We start from the raw sequence: 21,173 nt of genomic DNA, 5'->3' as shown, positions 1-21,173 counted from the left end.
AGAGTGAGCTCTCCCTCTGACAGAGCAGTCTGCAACTCACTCATCTCAGAGGCTGCTTTGGAGGCATCCCCCAAGTTACCAGCCCAGGAGTGCATCATTCTCTGTCCCGCCCAGGAGCTCACCATGCTTGGGACAGCTGCGACACAGGGGCTATGTTTTGGCTCCTGCTAATTTTGAGCCTGCAAAAGAGCAAGTCAGGACAAAACGATCACCTTTGGTCTGATGCAGGAGGAGGTGGATGGGGTGGGGATGTCTTCTTATATAGTACAGTTTCAATGAAAGCTCAGGAATAAGAGATGCTCTACTGAGTTACTGATGAGCTTGCTGCTCTGCCACCAAGGAGGAGTACACAAGGGTGCTGGGAGGGAGCTGTGACCACAGCTTGTTTTGACATGATGTGGAATTGGGCAGATACACAGGTAAGCCAGGAGTTCCCCGAGAACCACATGAAAGCAATAGCACAGCTATATGCACATGAGCTCACCATTGGAAATGAATGCTGTAACAAGTTTCCTCTCCTCTTGTGTTTTTCTGAGGTTTGTAATTTTCCTTCACCTACTTGTAAATATTTACCTTGTTATACTAAAAATGTTATTTCTCAACAAAGAAGTACCTAACATAGTTCATTTACCATGTAAATTTTGGCATTGAAATAATATTCAACACAAAGTTTCTGAATGTTTTCTCACCAGGACAAAGAATCACTATTTCATTTCAAAATACTTCTCTGCTTCTATTAAACCCATGAAGACTTTTTTCAACACTTGCAAGTCCTATTTATAGATATACAACTAAGAAAAAAAATACTGGAAAGGAAATCAGTAAAATTAATTGCTGTGTCAAAATCATGCTTCCTTTATTGGAAGGATATATCCATGTGTGCATGTTCAGCGTGTAAGGCAGAGGTGAGGAAGAAGTACATCCTGTTGGGGGTCTTTTTGTGGGCTGTTTTTTGGTTTGGGTTGTTCTTTTTTTGTTTTCTTTTTAATGAAAAGCGATCCAAGATTGCACTTTGAAGCATTGAGTCCAGATTCATATGGAAACCATAAAGTGCAGCTAAAAAACCCTGGAAGACTGGCACTACCAAATAATTATCAGCAATTTTTATAGTCTGCAATCTGCTCTGGATTGCATATGTATCAGACACTAATTCACCATTGAGGAGCCTGACCTGTACCCTGCCAACGCGAGAGCAAGGAACGGTCAGGAACTGCACTAACGCACTGGGTTTGTTTTTCAGAACTGTACTATGACTCCCTTTTTCACAGTCCCCTATTTACACTGCACAAGAAATCATGTCATACTTCCTTATCCATTGCTGCAGCAGTACTCTAAGACTTTGCTACATGAAACTCTTCAGTGTGAGGGTGGTGAGACACTGGAACAGGCTGCCCAGAGAAGTTGTGGATGCCCCATTCCTGGAAGTGTTCAGGGCCAGGTTGGATGAGGCTTTGAGCAATGTGATCTAGTAGAAGGTGCCCATAGCAGGGAGTTTGGAACTAGATGATCTTTAAGGTCCCCTCTAACTGAAACCACTATGATGCTCTATTGTACTTGCTATATAATTTAAATGGTTGCAATTATGGCTTTGTAGCTGTGGTGTTACATCACAATGCAATGGGCAACAAAACAATTCTAGTATTTAGGAACAGAGTTTTATCTTTACCTTTAGATTGAAATTTCCCACAAGCAAGCTGTCTTGGGACATTCAGTTTCTGATCAAGATCAGAAAACATTTTAATTTCAGCTTCTTAAGTGGCAAAGCTACCTATAAGCAGCTGCTTTTGCAACAAAGGAAGCAGGAAGGAGATGGAGAAGGAGAGGAGGACTGCAGCAGAAAGGAAATCACCACCTCCCACCAGCAATATCCAGCTGTTGATGTTTTCAACAGAGCCAGATCCTGCCACCTGCACCAAAGATGGATGTGACAGTGGACTTCATCACAGAGCTGGCAGAGACCAAAAGGGCAGTTACCTGCTCACTGTGTGCAGGAAAGTGTTGCTTGCAACTTCTTCAGTGATCCACAACCAGAGGATGCAGTTTTCCCAACGCGTTTTCCCAAGGGATGAAGATTCAGTCACGTGAAAACCAGACTTTATCACATCCTATTAGCATTAAGCAACATTTTTAACCCAAATCTAGCCAGCGCTGACACGACCACCCTTCCATGATGCTTATCACAGAACTGCTAATAAAGTAATTGTCATGGTTTGACAATTTGGGCATGAATGTATCAAAATATATCATGGAAATTAGACTCCCACAGGAATAAATGGATTTTATGAGCACAATTTCTAGTAACTATGAAATCACTTCAGATACATCACCTTTTTCATTCTGACAGAGTGCTGGAAATGCCAAATGTCAGTTAATTCTTATACATTCACAGAGGCTGCTGAACACACAGTGAATACTATTGGTTTCCCAGCTGGGTGTGACCAATCCTCTCCCCTTCTCCTTACTAGAATCAGGACAGTGACTAACCACGCACTCCACCGTACAGCCAAACCCTCAGGAACAGTGTTGAGAACTGCAAGAACTCTTCCTAGCATCTCCTCAGGCATTGCCAGGTAGGGTGCTTGAGGCCCAGATGTCATGCACTTACAAAGTCCTAGCTGTATTGTTAAATGCTTTAGAAGAACAGATATTTCAGAGACTCTAAACAACACTTTTCCTTTTTTCAATATAGACTCAAAAAATCAAAATCTAGAGAGTTTTTAATTTTCTGCCATCATTTGTGAAAATGTTAAGGCCAGATACAGTCCACTCCACTGAAAGAACAACCAAGCCCGTTCACGATTTTATCAGGGAGGACGAAGCATCTCATACTCTGCTAATAACTACAAAAGTGCCCTTGGGCCAGGTCTTGTGTCTGTTTTGTTTCATTATGAAGACATGTTTGTGCAGAGCTGTACGATCTCTGACCACAGGGCGGAGCAGCTCAATAGCCTGAGCTGCTGATGCTAAGTCCCATGTTCAGAAAAAAAGAAAAATCATCTCACAATGCACAGTCAACTTAGACTGCACAGATGAGTTACCAATGTCTGCACCCTTGGAGGATCCTGATTAATGTTCTTTTATTCAGGGAAAATAACAGTCTTCCAAAAGGATTGTATTGGGTTTATGCTTTGAGTTTACTGATTACTTACTACTTAAGTAATGACTATGGCACTGCCATTGTGTGTAAACACACTCTTTTCTTGACAGAGAGATGTGCTTTCTATCAATGGAAATCTTTTCATACACCTAAAAAACCAGTTAAGAACTCTCGGAGAGAGTTCGTAAGAGAACAAGAGATCTTGTTGGGTCTCTCATATGGAGACCCAACAAGGCAGAATGCATCAGCTGAGTCCAAAACAAATAGAAGAAAACCCAGATTTCACCTGAAGCATCAGTCCTTGGCTGATGTGAAGTGTACATCGACAAGGCTTGGGAACTCTTCCTGGATCCTCAGATCCAAAGTGTATTTCACTTCAACATCATCAGATGAGATTCTGTGTTACACAGACTATCTCCACTTCTTAGTGGGTCACTTGATGTCAAGGAGGAAGGGACACAATTGTTCAGTGTGCCTGAACTGATGATAGCACAAGAGAATCTCCTTGGAGAAAATTCCAAAATCTCATCTTAATTCATTACTTGAGCACACAAGTGGACCTGCCCTTTCCTGTTTCAGCAACAATTGTCAAACCTCTGATTTCTTAAGATCTTTATACAATATTCACAGTTAATAGGAAACAAAATTTTATACCAGCCACTGCATGAAGCACACTCCTAGGCACTAAGCTGAGAAGTCATGACTGAAATTTTTTCATCCTTGTTTATAAGTGTTAGTGTCACTTCTCCAATATTTTGATCAATTGATACCAATTAACTAGTTAATAGATCAATCTTCTTTTCCCAGACCCTATGCAGGTTTTCCTTCCAATTGCATTGCTGGCAAAACCTTTCAAGGCTGCTCTCCTTATTTGCTTCATTAGGTTCTATAAATCAGGAAAGGTTAGTACAGTACCTAGGAAAAGAAATTCTTATGATTCTCAGCAGTTGAGCACTTTCCTTCCCAGACACATGAACAGGAGCCAGGAAGGTCCAGTTTCTCTCTACAGTGGTTCCAATTTTTAACAAATCACCTTCATTCTTAAACCCCCAAACATTGTACTAATGTCCCTAAATTGTTTTGTCTAATTAGACTATCTGTAGTTCTCATTGTGACTAGATGCTGAATTGCTTAAATCTCCTCTAAAATTGGCCTGTCACTTGGTAGTGAATGAAGCCCAAATATTTTCAGCAAGGGCTAAACACTTCAAGAGTATCTATTGTAACCAGGTTAAAAAAGATCAGTTTGAATTCACTATTTTTCTGGTGAAAAATATCTAGCACAGGCAGTGCTGCATGTGGTATGTATTCACTTTGTTGCTCATCTTATGCTCTTAAAACAGTTCTCAAAGTTCTTTACACTTTTTTAGCCTAGAAGCATCCATGATAGGTATCATTCCTATAGCATCCCACATTTATATTCCCTGTAGTGACAAAAGCCCTACTGTAAATATCCCAATTCCATGAACAAACTTCTATCACCTACTTCAGTTAAGGAACATATTCAAAGAACACTTTTCTGGTACAACCTGACTCTTTAGTTAAGGGGCTCTGTCAGTAAACTTTACCATCATACCTAGCCAAAAGTTTTAAGCATAGTTTAGGGCCACATATACAAATATAGAGAAGAACTTGAATTGTAGGTATCTGTTTATTTCCTGTTCTTAGAAGGCTCTGCACACAAGACAAGAAATAAACAGACTGAGTATTTCCTATCCCACAGAGAATCTGCAGGCATTATCTGTTGTAATTTTTTAGAGGAACATTTATTTTCTATGTACCTGTGCTAACCAAGCACTCTAAAATTTAACACCCTTTCCCAAGATAGCAAAATATTTATTTAGAGAGTAATTTCTCTCTTTAAGATTGACACATTAGAAAATATGTGCCTGTACCAACATAAGTATACCCTACCTTTTGAAGCAGCCATGAGTCAATAAGCACAGTTTGCATGGAGAACAGTAATCATAGATGCATAGAACTTTAAATAGTAATTTGTTAATTAGTATTTCAAGTATGGAAGAACTTACTTCAAAAGGTTCACTTCCATACCTATAGTACCAAACAGATTCATAGAAAATTAATTCTGTGCAGTATGATAGAGCTCACAGCTGTGGAAGCTATTCTGTCAAGTGAGCAAATTAATATTTACGTGCTCTTTCAGAAATGTATGGACACCTGAAATGGAAGTATAATTGGCTTCTTTGTCCCTACCCTTCCTGCCTGTAGCAGTATATTGCTTGTTTCTTTTAATCTGGTATTTTCCCTATAGATTTCTCTAAAAACTGCCCTTGTTCATCATCCCTTATATAACCATATCTGTCATGCTGAATACAGCTCTGTCTCTAATCCCATTCATCTGTAGCCACTCATCAGAATGCAAGTACTTCAAAGATTAAAAGAGAATTGCTTCACTTTTTATTTCTTAACCACCAATATTCAGGGATGAGTTTTCATCCATTGGCAGGCTCTGAGCAAGAAGGCAAGAGCATGAATAACTAATGACAAATATGTCCATGAAGATCTCTCCTGGCTGTTTTGAAATGTCTTTGTTCACACAAGAGAGTTGATGAGCAAACAACTGAACAGGAAGGGAATTCATAAAACACAAGAGCAATTCGTAAGCACTAAAAGATAACAAAACTATTTTTCTTTCAAGGTACAATGCTGACTTTCTTTAAACACTTCTCAGGACACTCAAAGACTCAAGCAAACAGCGGTAGCAACGGGATAACTTAATACTTCCCTCCTTTTCCCTCTACATTGTTGGTTATCTTTCCCATACTTGAATCATCCAAGTGGAATGGCAGCACGCACCTCAGCCCTGTCACTGTGCAATCTCACAACTTAGGATATTAACAGATGGGCTTTAGGAAGTCTAGAAACATGACTGATTGTTCTTCCTGTCTCTAGGAAGCTGCTACCCCTTGCCCAGATTCAATGGAGCAGAACTGGCAGGTACCCCTCAGCCATCTCCCTGCTAAACCAGGCAAGTGGCTTCAGACCAGCTCCACGACGGCTGGGCATGAAGCCACTGGACTTGGTGCTGAAACAGCAGAGAAGGACACTGGCTTATAAGCCATTTCAGCTGCTGCAGCAGGCAGGAAGAGAGAGAAAAAGGAGGCTACACCTGTAATCACCACAGCCTTCTGTAAGGGAACATGGATCTGCTTTAGGATGAAAAACAGCACTAGAACTGGACATCTGCTCAAGTTCCAGACATTTATACACACCACATGTAAAAGTGTGCAATGTTTTGTGGACTAAGATGTTTTTAAAATCCCCCCCAACTCTTAGTAGGCAATTCATATGGATATCACATCCATCACATCTATTATTTGCAACAAACAAAAGGATCAAAAAACCTTTTTTTTTCCACTTCTCATAGAAATTGACTGTCTCCCAGTGTTTTGTTGATGTGGTCCTTGTACCGGATCTGCTTTCCTCTGTCAAACCTGCATTCTACGTGCTTGGTCACTAGAGCACAAACTGAATGTACTGGCGAAACCCTACCTCTGCTGGTACCACAAAAAGCCACGTCACGTGTGGGTGACCACCAACAGTCACAACAGGCCCTTTCTGCCACCATAACTTTATCACAGAATCATTGAATATCCTGAGTTGGAAGGCACCCAAAAGGATCATTAAGTCCAGCTCCTGGCCCTGCACAGGACAACCCCCAAAATCCCACCATGTGTCTGTGAGCATTAACTTCGTGTAACTATGAACCCTGCTGGGATGACACTTTTGCCTGAAGTAGCAAAATAGGTAACAGAGGTACATTTTCATGCTCTAACAACCTTCATGCTCTCCCATCATTGATTGCTTCCAACAGGGGCTCCTCTTCCTCTCTGCGTCTGTGGAACAGCTGAACTCCTCTTCCCCCTAGCCCATACCACAAACAGACTCATCATCTGTACCACTGCACCATGGGAACATAGGCAGTTCCCTACTGATCTTCCATACAGCCAACTGTCAGCACAGGATATCTTGGAAGGTCATGACTGAGAGAATATGGTAAAATGAAGAAAATAATTTGAAAATAACTAAAACTGATAAAGTGAAGAGTCTTAACATTTTCCTCCTTTGTACTTTAACGTTGCATCCCAATCTCAACAATAAGCTGTAACTGAAACGGGATAAGTCAGGAGACACACATAGTCCAAGGGTAATGGCCTTTTTTTGATATCAGAAAAATGTTGTTGATACACTGGAAGCTCTTTTCTTCAACCAACTTTCCAAAGAATCTCAAGGTGCCACCTCAAAGGTGTAAACTGCAGTTAGTGCTCCTGTGGCTATGGGGGCCTGCTCTGGGTACTATGGTAAAGGGCAACCTCCAACAGGAACAGGAAGCTCCCAATCACTGTCAAGTAAAAATAAGGTACACCTGACTTTTCAACTGCCTCGTAATCCCATGTCCTTTTTAATCCAGAATCTGCAACGTCACCCTGATCTCTAGACCTGTCCCCTTATAGTGCAGTCTTTGGACTATGCACCAAAACAGCCATAAACCAGTGTCAAGAGCGTGGAGAAAGTGCATTATGACACTTCCCATCCCTCTCCCCTCCCTTGCTGTGCTCACACACATACACAGTAATTGAAAGAGACACAGAAAACTTGGTGAATTTTCTCCCCCATTCAAGCTGACACGGCAATTTATCTCAAACTTTACATGCTTTTGGAGCACAACTTATTAGAAGCAACCCAAGAACGTGTGAAATTTGGTTCAGTGTGGGCTAGGGGAAATAAAAACACAAAATTGAGCCTAGAATTTATGTGAATGAGCAGAACCAAAGAAACAACTCCTCTGGAACCTGTTTGCTCAGGGTAATTTTACTGGTATAAGATAGGTGTGAATTTAAAATAGTACAATTACAGATGCTTAGTCCCTCAAAATAGATACATTAATTCAGACACATTTATTTTGCCTTTCCTCAGATTTGCTTATGTTGCTTTGGCAGGGGTACATTTTGAAACAAACTAAAATCCACTCTTTTGTGGGTTATATTTTTAATGAGTTGCTATGGGTCAGCTGTAGCACAGTAACTGAAAATGCAACTATCCACAGGCAGCCAAAATTTAAAATAAAGGTTGAACTCTGTCCTAAAGCTCATAGCAAGCACGTTGTGGTCTTTCTTTGTTATTTGCTGAGACAAAGTGTGGCAAGCTACCTCAGCTCAGAGAACACACAGCAACACAGTCAGCTGTGCTAGCTCAACCATAAGTTAATCACTACAGCATCTACAAACATACTGCACTTTCATACATTTCTGCATTTACACAACTCACACTCCTGCATTCATAGTTTCAGACATACTCTAAAGCTTTTACATTTGTGAAAGACACCACATTCATTTGTTGACACACATGAGCCATATTTGTTGCATTGTTTTATTGTCACTTTGTATTTTCTTAAAAGCGTGTTAATCCTGAGGTTTTAACCTCGGCAAGATAACGTTTAAAACCTAGACACAGCACAGTACTCCACTCTATCTTCTCTTGACTCATTATCTTTTACATGTATCAATGTCATTTACTGTAACAACAGACGTGCTAACACATAAAAACTTCAATTTACTTTGTAATGCAAATTTGTATTAATAGAAAATGTCATTCAGTAGACCAAACACATGCGAATTAGAACTGAATCATAGGAGTTTAAAAAAAAAAGGTACTTGATGTAGGAATGCCATGTTCTTTAAAAGCTAAAATTAAAATATTCTTAATTTTTGCAGACAAAGACTGTAATGACACTCAGCATGGAAAACGTATTTTCAATAGCCTAAAAATTCTTTTTCTGTTAGAGACTACAGTATTTACCTCCAGTGCCTGTGTAACAAACTACGTATTTTCTTAAGAATCTATTTACAATGATACAGTGAAACATGTGCAGTAGTTGTTTTACAACAGTCAATCTGCCATTTGATCTCTATGTTCACTTTTGCTTCTAAATTAAAGAGCTCGATGCTCACCCTGTACCTGACAATGTGCAGGGCCCCGTACCTGCACCTCCTGAAATCTGGGGACTCACATGAACTCAAGTGACATCATCAGGCCTATAATGATAGACACAGTTTACTCTACTGTGACCTATGATCTATGACCTTTTGCATCCTGAAAAACTCAAGCAGGAAATATAAATATAAGAGACAGCACAGTAACTAAATCCAATACTGCACAGATTTTATCTACAGAGAGCTATCTTGCAACACGAGCTAAACTTATTTTTAGATGGGGCTTGATATGCCACAATAATATAACAGGTGTTAAATTTTAGAAAAACCCACGAAACTGTTTTTATTCTTTTAAGAAACCGTATCAGCCCAAGAATCAGTAGATGAATCAAAGCAAGTAATTTGTTTACACATGAACTAAAATCCACAGTCTAAACACTACGAATAGACTTCATAGCCTCACTTAAACCTGTTCACTAAAAATCACTTCTGGTGCAGGAGCCTCCTAGGAGAGAGTATCCCGATTATCCTGCTCACTCTGTACTGACGTTAATCATGTTAATTTCTCCTTTCCTTCGCATTGCTGCATTTACCTAACGTTGCTAGACGCAGTTCCCCCCTCCCCCCGTAAAATTAAGCATGTTAAGCATAAACAAGCTTAATTTAATAACCTTACTTAAAAGCACCCGCATGTTCAACAGTTTAAACTACAGTTCTCCCACGCCGGCTCCCACCACGCTATGAAACACAGCCACACCGGGCTGCACTCGCAGCCTCCCGAAACATCCTTTCCCGGACTGTGCCGCTGAACACCTCGGCAGGGACACACCAGGTCCCCGCGGGCAGCGGCGCCCTGAGCGCCCCGGGGGTCCCTCCCGAGCCAGTCCGCAACTCCGCCGCGCAGCCCCTCGGCGGCCGCGGGCTTCCCGAGGCACCGTAACTTCTACCCTCCTGCCCCAGCCGACCCCCGCCGGGCCGGCCCCGGGGCTGCCCCGCCGGGGTGCGATTCCCCGCAGCCCCCGGGCCCGGCCCTGCGGGGCGGCGCCCACGCCCAGGCGCTGCCGCGCCGCAGACAATGGGGGCGGCAGCCCCGCGCCCGCCGGGCCGCGGCGGCGCTTCACTCACCGAACAAGGTCAGAGCCATCGCGGCGGCGGCGGCGGGGCGGGCCCGGGGGGCGGCGAGGGCTGGCCGGGCGGCGCGGCGCTGGCATTGGCGCGGCGGCAGCTCTCGCATCAGCGGCGGGGCGCGCCTGCAACACAAGTTGAGCGCGGGGCTGTCAGGACGCCCCGCGGCAGCAAGTGGCGGCGGCCGCCGGTGCCGCGGGGCGGGGCGGGCGCAGCCCGCAGGAGAGGGGAGGGCAGGGCCGGGGGGTGTCGGGGGAGGGCGGCCGGGGACGCGCGGCACCGGGGCAGCCCGCGCCCGCCCCCCGCCCGCTGCTCACGCTGCGTCCCGCCGCCTCGGGGAGCCATCTTGCGCCGCACGGCCCGGCCCCGCCCGCCGCGGCCGCCGGGACGGTTCCCATGGCAACGCGGCCGCCGCCGCCGGGGCACAAAGGGAAGCGCGTCCCCTCCCGCGGGGCTCTCGGCTCCCATCCCCGCACACCGACGGGGCACGGAGTCGTCCCTCGGGCACCGCCGAGCCCTCCCGCACGCCTTTGCTCCTCTGAGAAGATTCCCCGTGGAAAGCACCGCTGCCCCACGGCCGGTGCTTCCTCCGCCTTGGCGGGGCTTTGCCTGCCTGGTCCGGCAGGAGAGCCAACGGTCCTGTGAAACACATGGCTTTTGAAAGCGAGGTGAGAATTGCCTCTTAAATGCCAGCAAGCACGAAGAGAGCAAACCCATATATTTCCCCTCCAAATCTTTGATTTGAGAAATTTCAGCCAGCCCAGCTACCGTCATTTTTCGCTGTCCAGGACTGTAAACTTCAGAGCTAAAAGCATTTAATTGAGAAGACAGCATCGCGCCTGGTGTAACTCACTTGTACAGTTTGCATTTTCAACCTGAAAACAGATACTTACGACAGAGGGTAGCGAGTACTCGGCAGACCCTCCCAGCACACGCAGGATAACCAGACCCACCTCTCTTGGCTGTACAGAAGTTCCTCACTCACAGGTACTTCTCTCAGATGCAAACTGTGCGTGCTGAGAATTCAAATCCAGCCTGAGCACAATCCACACAAGTTTAATCTACTACAGCTGTAGAAATTCACAACTTTCAGCTGACGGCTTCGGAGACCTCAGCCAGGGCAAGCAGGCTTTGCAGGTGTTTTTATGAACATCACAGAGCCTGTCCCACCTTCGCTTGGGGCACCGTGGTGGCTTCTGCAGCGGGTGCGCAGTGAGAAGCCTGCCTTCAAGACAAGATTTTTGGCAGAGGACAGCCTGAAGGAAGAAGAGTGTGTACACAGGCTGCATCCACAGTTGCTGCAATTAATGGTTCCAGTTCTGTGAATGCAGCTCAGGGTCAGCAAGTACATAAAATACATTTTCTTTCAACAAGACAACTAAAACAAAGATCTGTCTGAAAAACAGGTGGTTTATGCAGCTAGCTGTTTTCATGCTCAGTGTTCTACCTAATCTTTTTTGTAGACAACAAAAGGACAAGATAGTGTGGGAGTTTTCAGTATCTTTAAATCTCGTTTAAGACAAGAAAAACATGCAGGTTTTTTATGTCTGTCAAATATTTCAAAACATAGGTTTTTATGTTGATATACTTTGCTTAGCATGCAAAGTTAAAATAAAAACTTTATCCCAGAGTGATAATTTCCTTCATTTTATTCCTTGCCAAAGGAATTCTAGCATGATGGACCTGATTTCACAAAACATTTTCATTTTGCATGTATAAAGTGCAAAAGTTTATTGAGCAGCTGGACTACTGAGAAATAATATTTTAATTGCAGAGCTAAAAGGTTAAAAATAGATGAAAACTGGTTTGAAAAAAAGCAACACAATAAATCTTTGCCATCCTGCCTACATGATTTGACCTTTGTGTGCATGGAGTGTTTTGCTTGGCTTTTTGGAAATAAGTTAGACCTTCCTGCAGATTTTTTCCCTCTTACATTTCCTGGAATTAAATCCTAAGCTTTCACTCCAACTTCCTTCAATTAAACAGCCAGTTTTTACTATTCCACTACTCCCAAATCTTTATTGCTAACTACTGAACTGTGTGTTTACTTGAAAAATGCTTTCCTGTACAGAGAGTGTAACACAGTTTTTCATAATAGGTATTATCAATACTAGAGTTGTTAAGATCAGTCTGAGTGATTTGATTAGTCATTTCAATTGTCTAATAATGCCTTTGCTATTAGTGCAGTTATGGCTAAAACCTAGGGAAGTGTGTTGGTCATTTCACAGTTAGTTACTGGAGCTGTATTTTACTGTGCCTGGAACAGTTCTGCAGCTGATCTGAACTTTCAAAACAAATTGAGCTCAATCATTATCTCTGATTAGATGCTTTTCTCGGTTTAGGAGGATGTTTTGACCCAGGCTCCAGCACCCTGCAGAGAACAGCAGCAGATTTTGGAAGGACTTCACCATCAAGCTCATACCCAGAGCTCTCAACCAGCCCTCACAGGTGTTAGCACAAAAAAGATGACGAGGGTAGCAAGGAGCATGTCTGTACACAGCCCTCTTACCTGATGGCAGCTCTGGCTTTTACAAGGGCTGACAGCCTTAACATGGCAGGAAGAAATCAAAGATGCAAAGCAGAAAAAAAAATTAGCCTGAAGTTCACCAGGCAAAGATCCCTTCTACCACACCCTACTTTTGAATGGACCTGAAATCCTCATGGAGATTTCTGTTTAACAACAACATTATCTTAAAATTACGTAACGCCTTATCGAGCCAGCACATATTAGTGCACCAGCAATAACAATGATTTAACTGCTACTGTGGGAATTTCGTTAGAAGAGAGCTGGAGCTGACTGAGCACTGACCCGTGTCGCCTTGCACAGGGGCGAAGGGAGGAAATGCAGATGCTCAGGAGCAGCTGAACCACAGCTCCCACCTGGGCCTGTTTGGCCAGAGGGGCTGTTCCTTCGCAGAGACCCCAGAGCATGGGTTTGATCTTTTGTAGGGGAGAGCACAAAAGAGAACCCTGTTGTGCATGACCTTGATGTAAATGGCAGCAAGTATGACCTTAGTGTCTTGTTTCCCTGGATCTTTAGCCCTTGAAAAGCCCTCCTTTGCAAAATTGGCTTGTTAGCATCACTTAGTGTAGAAAAAGCACTATTATACTTGCCACCTCCCAGGAGTATTTAGGGGTGTATTTACAAAGTGTACCTCAAGGATAAAGTCTCCAAAGAGAAATACATGCATAAAATGCTATTTTCTCGCCTGCTCACTGTCCTTCAGTAGGTTTCTTGCCTTGTCTCCCAAACCTCAAGGCTCTTTAAAAACTGCAGTCAGTTAGTACTGCTTCATTATTGAGGTAAAATTTCATCACTGGGATTTGCGATTGGTTTCTAGTGTTTAGGTTTTTTTTATTTTGGCCCCTCTCCTTTTGCTGCCTTGCTCTGGGTGCTGAGCACTATGGGACCAGTATCCCATTTTCTAGTGGCCTTTCTTTGATCCATCACTTTGTCTGAGAGTCTGGTACAAAACTGCTTCTAATTACCTGACATTTATTCTTCAAACCTTAACTAATTCACTAATCATTATAGTGATAAATGAGATTTTTAAAATTAATCACTGACATTTTTAAAGATTTATACACAACTGGAAAAAAAGGTTCCCAGCTTGTAAATACAATGTTGTGTGAAGGAAAAAAACACCCACTATAAATTAAAGCTGTCCTGTATTAAAGGGAAGCAGTAAAATTGAAGACATGGGGAGATGTTACCTGATGAATAGCGGTAGCATCTTATCACAGTTAGTGTCTTTGTGCTACAGACCACCTTGACAGCAGGAAAACAGCACTGGTAAAAGCCTTGTCACGTGCAAAATTTAATTTAACTTCTAATGTGTAATTGCTGGGAGTTTGTGAGGCAGGCAGGGAGGTGGCCAAGGGCTGCCTTACTGAGCAGATTCGGAGTTCACAGTATTTGCAATGGAACATTTACTCCTTGGAAAACAGCAAGGCAGATTTCTACCACTTATTCAGTAAGATAAATTCAATTATTTTAGCTAATTTAAAAGTCATCAATTAAAAGTTTGAAGACTGACTACCAAGCTTGCTAGTTATAATTAATGTTTATGTAGATGACAACTATTTAAATGTAACATCAAGCCTTATCACCAAACTCAGAATTGTCATTGCACATTACCAGCATTTTGGATAATCTTTCTCCCTTTAATGAGAGAACTGGCATTTGAGCTTATATTTTGGATGCTGCTATTGTTTATTATTAATAGCAAAGTTATTTAAACACAGTATTACCTAACACTGTTACAGGCATAGAAGAAGAGAGAATTCCTGCATCAAGTACAGCCGCTATGAGCAACCTTTGCAAACCAGACATAATCAGTGTTTTACTGGGATCTATGCTAGTCTCTAGATTTTGGTGGTAACTTTTTTTCTTTTATCTACAGGGTACAGACTAGCAAAATAACAGTTACTAGGGGGAACTTGCATGTTGAATTTTATGATCATTGCCAAAGAAAGTGACATAAGTGTAACATATCCACCATGGCTCCTGTTTTAAATCACAACTACCAAATTAGGAACTCACATTTGGCATCCTACCCAAATCCATAGGACTGGCACTATGTCCCATAACAACTTACAGCAGTTTAGTACACAGTAGGTGGTGTACACCAATGAAATGAAAAATGGGCTTAACACACCTGCTTCTGGCTCTCTGTGTCATGAAAAAATGTTTGACAGAAATAACTGGCAATGACAACCTTTGAGTTGGATTTTTTCCTGGTTACAGTCAAAGTGAATGCCACAAGATCTAAGGGGAACCAGCACATGAGCACAGTCATAGTTTTAAAACTAAACTAAAGCTGTTTTCTTTGAAGCCTAGAGAATGTGCTTTGTTTAGACTGATGTTAAGAGATATTATGCCATTTTTGAATGGAACTGCATTAAGTAAAAAAAGCTCCCCCTTGCCTATGTTTCCTGAACAAAGTCCTTTCTAAAAGAGTTTTTAATGAATTTTACATCATGACTCCCACTTAATTGGATTTCCAAGATGTGCATAAATGTGGTGAGAATTACATCATGAACAGGTACTATGGATAGGATATAGGTGATGCTACCTATGTATCTTGGCAAAATCTTATGATCTTAAACTTTGATGCTGACACGTGGGGCATTTCTCTCACAGCAGGTTCCCGATGATATTTAGAGGCAGCAATATCAAAATAGGCAAGTGACTAAACTATTTATAACTGCAAAAGGGCTTTTTTTTATTATTATTATTTGCAGCTGGTCTGAAGGTACTTTAACACCAGACTTTTTATGAGCTTTCTTACTGCTCATGTGCACACTTACTAGCATATCCCATCAGCAGAGACTTCTAGTGTGAGATCAGCTAGTAATAAAATTATTAAAATATTAGGAAATTTCAAAATTGCTTGCACTTTTGCTTAGATGTAAGAGCCACATACTCTAAGTTACATTTTTAAGAGTCCTGTGCAAGAAACACAATATGTTTTTGATTGCTTGTTTTATTAAGTGAAATGAACAGGCTAATTAAAGAAATTCCAGGAAGTTTCTGCTTTCTGTCTCCTAGGGACATGCCTCAAGTGTCAAAGGAGATACTACTGATGGCTATAAAACACCTAAGTGTGTTTATACTGGCTGTAAAATGCAACTTATAGCTTCTATTTAACTTTCATAATATTTCCTTTTTATACCATGCTTAGAAATTCATATTAAGGCATTAGTTGAAATAGTGCTTGTATATATTTGAAAAAAATCCCTGGTAATTCCAAGTTAAAAACCGAAGGCAAGCCATTGGCAAAACAGTCTTGGGAATAAACTGTTATGACTATAATTTCATCCATAAACACTAAAAACTAAGAACAAGCTAGCCATTGAAAAATATAAGTCTCCAAGATACCTCTAGTCTTGTCTTTCAAAATGTGTTTAACGCTGAGTGATGATCTTCTACTTGAAGCCATAAGCTATGCCACAGAGCTGGCTGTGGTTCTGCAATCAGTTCAGACTTCTAGAACCACTAGATCCACTTGTAGATCCACTGGATGGAATTTGAAGGATTGTTAAAGAAACTGAACGTTCTCATAAGCAACCCAAACCAGCAATTCTGAGGTGCTATATAGAACTGACACACAATTACTCTATTTTCTAATACCAGTCCTTCAAAGTAATTTCTATATTCTTAGAGAACCTATGTATGTGTTACTGAAGCTAGTAGACAGTAATGTTTTTAATGAGGATATTAGTTATCCCATGCAACTTGCTTCTCAGAAAGAGTTGCATCTTCTAGACTACTTAGGGTTCTTTGAGATAATGTTCATGTTTTAGAGCACATGAAATGTTTAAGGGTATTTTAAGGCTCAGTAATGCAGTTTACTTGAACAAAGGTGTATGAGCCCTGATAAGGCAAACTGCATCAGATTTGAAGTTGAATTCTATGTGATAGTTTAGAAAATGGACTATATGAATAAGAAATGAAGTTTGGAAAAGTTCTGATAATTTCCTGCTGTATAGACATATGCAATCTACTTATCAGGTGCCTTTGTAAAATGAACTTTAATGACTTGAAGATGCTTCTAAGTCCAAGCCTCAGAGTGTTGAGATAGCAGAAGCACTGGATAACTAATTTGCAGTTCAACAAGTCTCTGAGAGATGTGTTTACTTCCACCAGGAAGACTTTTGAAGAATATAAAATCTTCCAAACCAAGTGGGCAAGCACATGCACTAGTGATATCTCTCTGCTTTAATGTACAGCTAAGTGTGAGCAGGCAGGTAACGGCAGCAGGGTGCAAAAGGCAGCAGAGAATAATGTGGGAAATATCTTTCAAGACCAGCATTAGTTCTTCAGGATTGCAGAGAGACGACATTTACCAAAGCAACTTCAAAGAGCTGAAAGAGATTAAAGTTTTCCTCTTAATGATTCTAAAGTGTTACTGAAGGGATCAATAGCTCTTCTGTTAAACAAGCTGTTCAAATCAAGTATTCCTGGAGAGGAGATAAACCAGTCCTGGAAGTAATAGCGAGATTTAATTAGAATTTGAAATTGTTCAGTATTCGTTAATTTATCTGCCAGTATCACAATAGTTTTAGTGAACTGTAAGTTTACAACAGTAGGATTCCTTATGAAAGGAAAAAATTATCTGATTCTTTCTGAGCCCTTTTAACTGTGCCTCAATTATTTACTATGTAGCCCACATAGAGAGAAATTTCTCTTTTCTGTACCTGATGTCACTGGTTTTTTCTGGGGGAGGAGGAGAGAAGGAAGGGAGAAAAAATCGTTACTTCCCGTTTCTTTAATAATAAAATAATTGCATCCCATTGTTGTACACGTTTTCCTTATTGTTAACCAAGACACATGGAAAGCCCCTCAACAAAGCAAAACTAAATTAGCAGATATCCAGGTCCTAAATTGGACTATTATTAGACTATTACTAAGACTTGGCAACTTTTCAGCTGTGCATGCAGCAGTTTTATTTAAAAAAAATCAGAGATCAGGTAACTGATCTTGCAATCTGACTTGCCCATCACCACACCAAACTCAGGTCTGGAATTCAACCTCATGTATTCAATTGTAAACTCATGCAATCCTCAAACAGATATATAGGAAACTAATTCCTGGTTTAGTCCTTCCAACATCCAGTTCCTAGCAGTTTTCTACACAGATATGATCCCAGTGCTTTCAGCCTATGCAAACACAATGACTTCAGAATTCAGAGTTAATCTGCACAACAAGTCACTAATAAGGGAAGCAGTTTCCAAAGAGGACTGTTTGGGTTTTTTTCTTAAACCCCAATAAGTCAAGAAGGTATGTTTTGAACATACACAACCAAGCAAAGCTCTTTGGGAAACTCTGTACAACGCTGCAGGAGCAGGGGGATCCAGGCCCTCACCATTTTGGTGTGGGTTACAGCAACATTTCAACTGCCAGTTTGCTGCTTGTTGTCAGAAAACAGTTTCTTTGATCCACCAAGGGAAAGCTGCTCTCCTTTGTGCTCCCAGATAGATGTATTTTCATGAAGAATGTGTCTTAAACTATTTTATGGGAACAATGGCTAAAGAAATCTAATTAGTTTATCTTCAGAGTGTTCAAATCAAAAGCAATAATCCAGATTATTATGTTATACAGCATTAAAATAATTTCCTCTTTATAGCATATAATCATTAGCTACATAAAGACAATTCCCCCCCCTGCAAACCACTGAAAGTAACATTGTCTGTATTCTGTCCAGTTCTTTGAAGGAAGGAAAAATATTGTGTAGGCACTATATACAGTTTCACCTGCCTTTGTATTTAGCTAGATAGCTTCAAAAACATAGATGCTAAGTTCAGGTGGATCATTACCAATCAGTTGTTTTCCCTATTCTTTCTCCTTTATTTCAAGATTTGATTGCATGGCCACTTGCTCTTCAGATTTCTTTCCTGTGTGCACAGCAAAACACCTTCCTTCTGACTGTGGAGAATCCTAAGAATCCTCTTTAAAGCATCCTGCTGCTCTGAAAACTTGAGAGTGAAGGGCAGATGTAGCGATAACAGCTGCAAGACTGCAGTTGTTACTCAGAGAAAGCCACTATTCTAGCTTTAAGAAATTGTCCCAGATCTAGGGGTTTCGTTGTGTATTTTTAGCAAGGACAAACAAGACAGATTTCTTGGTGCTTTTCAGACTGCATTTGCCACTGCTTCCTGAACCCTTCCTGTTCCACCTACCTAAATGTGCTTCCATGACAATTTACTCTCACCAAAACCAGCGCTGCTCTAGTCCTGTTTCTGTTCCCTCCTATTTCTCTGCAGCTGCACTGGCTGTTGGCCAACACTAGGGCCTAGGAAAATTACCAACAGCATCCTAGAGGGACAGATGAGTGCACGAGTGCCAGTGCTGCCATCACAGCAAGGGCAGGGACTCCAGAGCAGCCCAAACTCTCCGAAGACCCTCTTGATAAGCTGTGCTGTGAGTGCCCTTGTTAATCAGACTCTATAGTAGGCTGCAGTTTACTTCAAATACCATACAAAACAAGAATCAAAATGAAGGATTTCTTTATCCATCCACAAACTCTTTCACAGACCATCAAACTGATCTCATGCCACCTTCATAGACTTTACAATGACATCAGTGGGAGAGATTAGATTTCTGCACCAGCCTGCAGAACACACCCCAGAGACCCTCGGTCTGAGCACAGCCCTGGCGACTGCTGCTGCTGCAAACATCTTGCAATGGAACAGGGCAACACGGACCAGTAGATGAAGGAATTCAGATAGTGCATGGAAAAAGCAGACCCATAAACAACAACAACAACAACCCCCCTATCACAATGAAGTGCAAACTCATAGAAAGGTGAAACACTGCAGAGCTCTCTTCAGTCAGCTCCGTGTATAAAGCCGGACTATCTCCATCAGTGGGCTCATATCACATGCACGCTCCTATGCCCACTTTACATTGATGAATATAGTTACACAGAATAATTTTTAAAATTATTTTTATTATTTATTCTTGCTGTACAAGTAAAGTCTTTTATTCAACTCTACAAGCCAGTTTATGGCAGTTACTTTTTCAGGAGTCTATTCTAGAAGCCAAATTTGTTTTGTTAATTTTTTTAGAGTTTATATTCTACTCTAAGGAGTCAAGTAGGCAAACTGTGCCATGAAGAAACTTATACCATTCCCTGGTGGTTCATTAGAAGAGCAAAAGGGATGGCTTCCCCTTAACTCCTTGGAGAATGATGAACCAGAGGGCAAAGCTTCCTACCAGGAGAGGGACAGAATCAGTGAAGCAGAGGTGGCTTTCAGCTCCTTTCATACTTGATAATAAAATATAATTTGGCCAGCACTGTAACAGTAAGGTGCAGCCTACCAACTAGGTATGAAATTTTATTCAACCCTTAGCAGGGGAAAACTCCATGACCTACCTGGGCCCAGCTGCAGAGGCAGGCAAGGAGCTCCCAGGTAGCATGGCAGTGTGGCGTCCCTGCCAAGACTGGCCCAGGCTAGGGGGACTGTACCTTCCCTCTCCCTCTTTATCTTCTTCTCTCAAGAGCTTAATGCACTGTAAAATGTAGAATATTAGGAAAAAAGTATGAAAACGATGTCGATGTAAATAAAATATTTTCTGAAAATATTCAGCAGTTACCACTAGATGGCATTTGGGTCCTGAGAAATTAGAAACTCCCAGAGTTCAAATTAGATGTTACAGACAGCAGGAAACAGTAGGAAATGGAATTACTTATCTCATTCGGTTAATAATTTATTATCCATTGTCTTGTATAAGCAAGACATCATTAACAGAAGACATTTTATTTTCAAGTTTATAAATTGCTTTTATTTAACTATAGCTCTTCAAGTGACTCTTCAACCCTCTGCTCAGTAGGCAGAGGTTTGAGCTGTAGTCAGCACTTACCAAAAATCTCTTCCACACTTTTAAATGAAAGACAAATGTAGGCCAATTCACAGACTTTGAGCATGCCATGGAAATCTGCCAGAAATGGCTTGCTCCAGTAACTATACACAGTATTTCCTGTGTTATTTTTGGATAAACCCTTAATACAGACTGCAGTACAAAAAATAATAACCATTCAGGAATAGAGCTGTTACAGTTTGCTTATTATGAAGTAATAATTTAATAATATTCACTTATTAATATTATATTTTTCACTGGTTCATTTTAATGTCAGCTTGTACAAGCTGTGATGTACAAGGTGACATTTACATTCTTAATCTTTGCAGGGTACAATGTATCATACCCAGAGGTGCAATGAAGCTCTACTGGGCACAACCTGGGGTGACATATAGGTAGCATTGTTTAATATGACATTGTTTGAAATCTGTCAGCCTCTCCATGTCAGATTAAACTAAGCAAGGGTATTTCCCTTACTCTGCATCAAAATAGGAGACTGAGAAGTGAACTATTAACTTTTTCCTTAAAAGAGACTAGAGTACAGTTAACTCTTACTTATAGAAAGTCAAAACACCTTCAATAAACGTCCTTAATTTTGCATGCATGCAAATATTATGAGGATGTTTTTTCATTAG

At 41.4% G+C, this 21,173-nt stretch overlaps 1 protein-coding gene and 1 long non-coding RNA gene across 3 annotated transcripts in view; one reads left to right on the top strand and one right to left on the bottom strand.

The window, feature by feature from the left end:
• The window catches only part of CHN1 (chimerin 1), a 98,358-nt gene extending 87,516 nt beyond the window's left edge, over positions 1-10,842 (bottom strand). For both annotated transcript variants that reach the window (XM_064660779.1, XM_064660780.1), the window contains exons 1-2: positions 10,493-10,842; positions 10,176-10,300 (exon numbers count right to left, since the gene is read on the bottom strand). In XM_064660779.1, coding sequence (XP_064516849.1) covers positions 10,176-10,300; positions 10,493-10,827 — 460 coding nt within the window. In that variant the 5' untranslated portion in view covers positions 10,828-10,842. The remainder of the gene's footprint in view (positions 1-10,175; positions 10,301-10,492) is intronic.
• Positions 10,843-10,960: 118 nt separating this feature from the next.
• LOC135417129 (uncharacterized) lies at positions 10,961-17,471 on the top strand. The gene is made up of 2 exons (XR_010431905.1): positions 10,961-11,162; positions 12,518-17,471. It is a non-coding gene; the product is annotated as an uncharacterized LOC135417129 (long non-coding RNA).
• Positions 17,472-21,173: the final 3,702 nt, after the last annotated feature.

This window comes from Pseudopipra pipra, chromosome 7 (genome assembly GCF_036250125.1).
Source record: "Pseudopipra pipra isolate bDixPip1 chromosome 7, bDixPip1.hap1, whole genome shotgun sequence".
In the NCBI taxonomy this organism is placed as follows: domain Eukaryota; kingdom Metazoa; phylum Chordata; class Aves; order Passeriformes; family Pipridae; genus Pseudopipra; species Pseudopipra pipra.
This window is presented reverse-complemented; position numbering and strand designations above follow the sequence as displayed.